This window comes from Wasmannia auropunctata, unplaced genomic scaffold, assembly GCF_000956235.1.
Source record: "Wasmannia auropunctata unplaced genomic scaffold, wasmannia.A_1.0 LD336038.1, whole genome shotgun sequence".
Lineage (NCBI taxonomy): Eukaryota > Metazoa > Arthropoda > Insecta > Hymenoptera > Formicidae > Wasmannia > Wasmannia auropunctata.
In genome coordinates this window covers 1857267-1864647 of record NW_012026852.1, presented here as the reverse complement: position 1 = coordinate 1864647, position 7381 = coordinate 1857267, and the positions used below count along the sequence as shown (strand labels likewise).

Below are 7381 nucleotides of genomic sequence, written 5' to 3'. Positions count from 1 at the left end.
CCTGGTTTTCTTACGGAAAGAATTCTCCGGGCCCGGCCTTAATTGCGCTGCGCGAACAGATCGCAGATCGCGGTGTCAGAGAAGAAAATCTCGGTGCGCATTCTTCTCTTTACTCGTTCGTCTTGAATTTTTCGGATGCCGAAGATTGGCGACGGTCTACGGAAACGCGAGTCACTGCGGCAGCTTCTCTTCAATGTTGCAGTATCATTAAGTACCGCGATAATGAAGAAAGGATAATGAAGCACCGTTATGAAACCTAAGACGACCCATTGCATTAAAGAAAGAAAAGGGAAGGAAAAAATATGAAGTTGCTATCACAATGGCAACCAAATTCCAGTTAAAAATTTTATCGTCGGTACGGAATCGAAATGCCGTGAAAAGCGATTGAAATCAACGTGGAATAATTTATTAATACAGAATCGGCGATCAGCGCAGACTAAGAGTCCTTTTTTTCTCGATTGGGAAATAATCCGGGTTCTAACGAGATTTGCATCCTTAAAGCGTGTATTCCGATAACAACGATAGATTGGTGAGCTTTAATTGCGTGATATGCCAATCGCGAAGTTGGCTTTATAATTAAAACAGTTAATTAGAGAAGTGCTATCGTATTACTTACGCCACAAAGTCTACATCTCTATACATAGACAGTCAGCGACACGACAATCAGAGCAGGAACTTCAAATACCGTATATAGCATTTCCAAAAATAAGTGTATCGAGAGGCAATTAGATAATATTCCTTCTGTTCACTACCTTCTTTCAAATAAATGTTTTTTAGAATTTTAATTCTAAATATATAACCATAGAGAAAATATAATCCTGATTAAATATTTAAAAATCGTGATAAATATTGTTAACATCGTAAACAATGTTAAAAAAGCTAACTCCAAGTAATCTATCGTTATAATTAACGTAATTTTGAGCATGTACATACATGATAACACGCAGGGCACATCATTTACTACGCCAGTTTGATAACGCAAGAGATTTACGGTGGCCGGTGAGAATGGAGGCGCCACATCCCGTGGCTAGAATCCGCTGGCGGTATACTAGTCGCTCTACAATCGATTGCAGAGAAAGCTTTACCGGCCGTCGGTGGAAAGAATGAAGATTCTGTGGTCCATTTTTTTTTATCATAAATTCGGAAAAATTATTTTAATCCCGATTCTCAAATTTATTCATTCTTAGATAAAATCGTGGCAATAAGCATTTATTTTTCTAGAATTTCTTGTTAATTTTTTATAGATTTCTACCATGGTACACCTACACCAGGTTTTATTGATCGCCAAGCAGCACCTCTGAAACTTCGTGAGAGATGGCGGCATGTTTCGTTTAAAAGTACTCAGAGACTTGAAAACGCCGGTTCAATTATGACAAAAAATTTTCTTTTTTTGCGATCACTTCTTTTCTGTTTGACACAGTATCCGACTATGTGCTAACTTGCAACATTAAATTAAAACGTAACAAAGAAATATATAAATAAAAAAAAGCAGTGACTAAAAAGCCTGCTCGTATAAAGCTAAATCGATGTAAAGTTCACTTAGAGAAAGACCGTCGGAACGCTATCCTTGTAATATTAAATCGATATTAACGCTGGCCTTAAGAAGCTTGGAAATAGCTAGCGCATCGAAATAGATTCATATGAATTAAATATTGAGTTAAGCAAAAATAAAAAAAAATTGCAGGAAACGTCTGTCACCCAAAGGAAAAGCTTTAATTCACTTAAGTTAAAAAAATATCGAGTTTTATTCTTCAAAATAAATAAATAAAAAAATTATTATAAATAGCTCTTTCCAAGTGTACTTTCGCCAGAAGTTCAATTTGATTTAATTTAAATATGATAATCTAATATAAAATAAAATAAATAATAAAATACTAAGTTTTTAATAAGATCTTTTTAATATAAAACTAATAATGTTCTCAATATGTTGCATGTAAAGTATATATATGTTATAAAATATAGATGTTTAACAGGATGATTTAAATGTTATTTTATCGACTCTTCAATTACTCTCATTCGCTATTGTTTCCATTCCTTATACATGTATTGTTATCTCACTAAACTCCACTGAACTACCACAAAATCTACATTTGTACAAGTAATCTTATTATCAACTTACGCTTCCGGCGCAGAATCAAAATGAATTAATGCAGTCGTGATAAATGATCGAGGCGGTTACACATACCTGAAACAGAAAGAGAATACAATTGTATGAAAAATCCGTGTTGTTGTAAAAGCTGCAATTGTTCATACTAGTCTAAAAAAAGACTTGAAAAGCGATTAACAGTTTATAAGCACTGTATACGTAATTCCGCTTAAATTTATGATTTATCCTGTTACGGCACGCGCCTTGAATTAATTATGATTTTATCAAAGCACTCTCCATCAATACAAATCTGGCCGCCGTCCAACGCAAAGTCACGATTTTTCTTAAGCGACGTACACGTGGCTCAAATGTATTCGACACGTCATACTAATTTGTGATGCAAAATTACGAAACACATTCACAGAATTTAATGGGACGTTTGCATGACGATTGTACAAATTATCGCTAAGTTCTTTTACTTAGAACAGCTGTTCCGATTTTCTGATATTTTCATTCTGAAGACATAAAACTGCAGAATAAAAATAAATGTCTAAATCTAAAGGTATCGATTAAAGTAGACGATGACGAAAAGGAGAGTTTTTTTGCAAAAGAGATGTAGGACGATGATTAAATATGTTCCGCGAAATACAAAGTAAGACATTAATTTAATTAAAAAAAAGTAGTTGTTCTGCCACGTATATTTTGATTCTTATTTAATTAATTTAATAAATACTTTTGAGAGTAATAATTTTATACTGACAAATGCTTTTAAAAAATATATTTTCTACGTTTAAAACTGAATTAGATTTTAAACATTTCTCACTTATAATTCCGTTAAACAGATTAACATATAAGAAAATAGTCATTGTCGAAATTATACTTTTAAACACTGACACATAATAATTCTTTTACGCAAGTACGCGGTATATAAAACTTTAAATACAGAAAAACACGTACGCGTCGCGTTTCAGACGGAAACCACAAATAACTTCAGGACTAATTACAAATTAACTCGCGAAAAATTGGTTCGTGCGAGCCTTCCACTGCACGAGAGATAATTACAAGCTAACATGAAATGCCGCCAAATTTAAGTTTCCCTTTCTCTTCCTTCCTCTCTTTCTCTCGAAAATGCATCTTTTACGCTTCTCTGAATTATATACGCACAGAAGCGCGATAATAAGTTTTCATGCGTTTCAAGCATGCGTTTCTGTTGATTCTCGCATGTAATTTTACTCTCAACCGAATCTCGCATCTCAAGTGGCCGGCACTCAAGAAGAATGGGAGCATGAAAACTTGGAAATTCGTGCCGGTATAATGCGTTTAACCCGGCAACATTAAATTTAACGCAAAATTCTAACTACCTACTTTGTGCACTCGTACGAATACACACATAGAGCAATGAGCGAAAAGAGACTTTCGCGTCAACGTGACGCTAGGAAGAGCATTACAAAAAATTCGACTCCAAAGTAAACCAGAGTTGATTGAATTTTCCAAAGACATTATGAAAGTCAATTTGTCATCGCTGGATATCCTTTGAGCCGTAAACTTCATGATAAATTCGAGATAAAAATTTATTTGATTAAAAAGTTAACGAATAGATTGAGGTTTGTAATTTTCAACTTTCCAAGTTTCAGCCAATAACTTTTTAAAAGTTCAGTTTCAGTAAACTAAAAGTTCGTTGCACGCTTCTTTAATTAATTGATCTGCGATCTTTTCATTGAAGGAATGAATCTTGTTTCTTCGCACGTAAGTACCTCGATTTTTGCAAGCGCGCGAATCTCATCCGAGTGAATTTTCCTCTCGAAACTCAACGCTCGGCGAGGAGCGTCGTTTTATTGGACGGCTCAGCGCGGCGACGCGCGCTCGCCGTCGTTGCCTCGACGACGCCGACGCGCCTAATTTGATTACAAAGGAAACCGTCGCGGACAGCGACGATTCGCTGCTTATTATGCCTGTCGCGCGAGGGAGAGCCGCACGAGAGGGCACCTCCTCGTCGACATACCTACGCGGGACACGTCACACGCGTGAGGGACACGAGATGCCTTCGCACTCCGTGTACGGCGGCATTGTTTTCCACACGCGAAGTACGTACTCTCGTATACACGCCTTCGAAATACATTCACCTGCGTGACAGCAGCGTGATCAATGGCCGCCGTTGTACTAGACGGAAGAATATAAAGATGTCAAACGCTTTGACCCTCTCCAAAGTGTCATCTCGTGACGCGCGCATTGTGCGCGTCCAAAAATCGAGGGAAATTCTCAACCCGTCCGACATATAATCCGAGGAAATTCGAATCCCTCTAACGCGAGCTCAGCTCTAATCCAAAATGAATTTTTACTTATATTATTTTAATAACGTATACTTTTGCTCGCGCGATTTAAGTCACGCAGATCTGAGCAGATCTGTAGCTTTAGTCTATATATAGACGAGTAAACAAAAACATAAAGCTCTCAATTTACAAGTGTTTGTTTCTTTATTATCGCAATAGTTTAGCAGCAGAATTATGGAAAAAAAAACAAATGCACATACGCGGGTAATCCTTCCTGTCTCTCTAATACTCGCAAACTCGCGCCATCAAGAGGACGACGCCTATTCGCTGAATTGCAAATACGTGGAGCACGTGTAAACCTCCACCCGCGCATTTCCGGTGCTGAGGGTTAAGTGCAGGCAAAAGGACAAACACGTGATGCGTACAGGGCGGTATTCAACGAAAACAATTTGCGCGCGAGCACGACCTTATACCCCTCGTGCGACGCATGCCTCTGACGTGGATTCGTTGTGTCTACGAAACGACAACGATATCGTATCCGTGTCGGTAAATACGGGACAGTGCATAACAGTAAAACGGGACCGTAGGATGAGCTCATACGTATATACACATATATACATGTTGGCGTACACGTGTACGAGGAGTCTATGTTGTATATACATGTATATATGCAAGTGAATGCGAACTGCGCGACTTGTGGCAGTGACAGCTACGCATCGCGAGACGCGTGACCATTACGAGCCCCGATAGTTTCGGCTCGCGACTCCGCAATGCCGGGCATTACGCGTATACGTATATGCACTCGCGTGTGTATGTGCGCGCATACCTGCGTGTCGAGAGAGGGTGCGAAAAATAATGCTATTTGGATTTTCGACCCGCGCCCATCCATCCGCACGAGTGACAGACATGTAGCCGACGAACTTGTACGTTATATGATATTTTGTCGGAACGCGGGTATCGATTATCGGTCCCGATAAGTGATATACAGGTATTAACCGAGGCAGCGGAATAAGTTGTGTGTGCAAAAGACACGACTGTAATTGCAGCCTAACGAGCTTCGTCATTAGCGACAAGTTAACGTATAGAGAAACTTCTATTACAGGTTGCTGAGAGTTTCGCGCGCGCGCGCGTGTGTGTGTGTATGTATGAGTAGAATTTAACGACAATATTTCGCGTATTTGCTTGGTGATAAACACTTTACAACCTGTCTGTCGTGCGAGATAATGGACATACATTTTTATCTTTTTAGACCAGATAGAGGTCTTAATCTTACTCCGTGTCGCGCACGTAAGACTTGACTCAACGTTGCATAAACAACATATATGTATATGTTACGTTTTATATGTATATAAATATATAAGAATGTTGAATTTAAATCTAGAAAATTGTGAAATTGTATACAGAGATACAGAGATATTATTTTACAATAATACATACAGTTAAATTGGAGTTAATATATACACATTACATGTGTTTTTAGAACTTTCAATATAAACACACATTATTCGTATTATCAGTATTAAATATTTGAGATATGGAATAAAATCTAGAGAGAATTCAAAAAATATTTATATCTCTTGATAAAATGGGAATGCTCACCTTGGAATAACCAGCAGCCAAAATAAACTTCGGAACATCCAGACTTTTTCAAAGCTCATGATTTTATTAAAAAAAACGGGACAGCCTTTAATCTTGCATTTTTACACGAAATTAAAAAAAGGATGACAAAAAGCGAAATACGTTGCTTTAATATTGAAGATTAATTAAAAATATATACGTTCTTCTCTTCGAAAGAGGACACTGAAAAATGTTATCTCCGCATCTCTCGTTTCCATTTCCGAACACTTTGTCGATCTATTGAAACCGCGTGCTCGCACATACGTGTGCGTGTACGCGCGCATATACGCACGCGTCGTCACAACATACACCGTGCACAAGCACCGAAGGGGGGGGAGGCTCTTGACTCAGGTGCATTTTCGTGGGAGCTCAACCTCAAACGGTTACCGACCTTGAAACAGATGCGACAGGCTGGTACCTTTGAAACACGTGCAGCCCATAATAAATCCCATCATCGGTGCGGCCGTCGTCGCCCAGGATCCTCCGGCCTGCCCTCAGCTCGCGAAGCGGCGCGGAGAGGAGCGCAGCGCGACCGATCCGAGGGGCCTGAGAATCGAGGCCCCGATCCACAACGTCCACAACGACGACAACGACGACGACGACGACGGTGACGATGGGGACGATGACGATGGTGGTGGCAGCGGCGGCGAGAAGCTCGCCGGCGGTACTCCCCACGATCGACGAGCCTCACGGGCACAGCGAACGGTCGAGATCGCGAGACCGGAAATGTCTAACCGGCGGCACATCGCGCACTAACGACGACAACGCGCTCCCGCTCGCTTTTTCAGGCGCGGCTCGGAGCGGACGCGCATTACCATGGAACGATGGTCAACGATCATCGGCGGGGGCTAACGGTTCGCCGATCGCACGTACGTACGCCACGCGATGCTCGATGAATCGGGGATCGCGGCAAGTCGTTGATCGTCGATGTAGACGACTGACCGAAAACGCGATTTGAGGCGGCATGACGAGATCGTCCAAGTCCCAAATCTCGTTTGTTGCTGCAGCGATCAATCTGGCAGTGTTAGATTAACGAATATATGCTGGAAGAGTGGTGGTAGTTAAGCGATAAAAGGATCGTGTTTTATTTAGCCCTTTGTAGGACGATGATAAAGAAGAGAATGGATATAAATTGGCAAACTGCTCTGATAAGTTGCGGCACTTTTGTAAGAATCAACGGCCAATTAGTCGAAAGCTATCCTTTCGGAAAGGATTTCTATTTTCAACTAATTACAGCTGGTCGACCCTTGTAGAAATGTTAGATTCTATCTGCGATGCACCGGTTTGCTCATGTAACCAAATTAATGCTCCACTCTTTTCTCTAGTTTGGATTGGATTAAATTGTCCCAGTTTTAACACATAAACGGCACGCTTTCATTATTTTGAGTTATGTGAAGCTGCCCCCCCC

At 40.1% G+C, this 7381-nt stretch overlaps 1 protein-coding gene across 1 annotated transcript in view; it reads right to left on the bottom strand.

Moving 5' to 3' along the window:
• Positions 1-1024: 1024 nt before the first annotated feature.
• Positions 1025-7381, bottom strand: part of LOC105452091 (phosphatase and actin regulator 1-like) — a 122390-nt gene continuing 116033 nt past the window's right edge. The window contains exon 4 of the mRNA XM_011692942.1: positions 1025-2185. Coding sequence (XP_011691244.1) covers positions 2145-2185 — 41 coding nt within the window. The 3' untranslated portion in view covers positions 1025-2144. The remainder of the gene's footprint in view (positions 2186-7381) is intronic.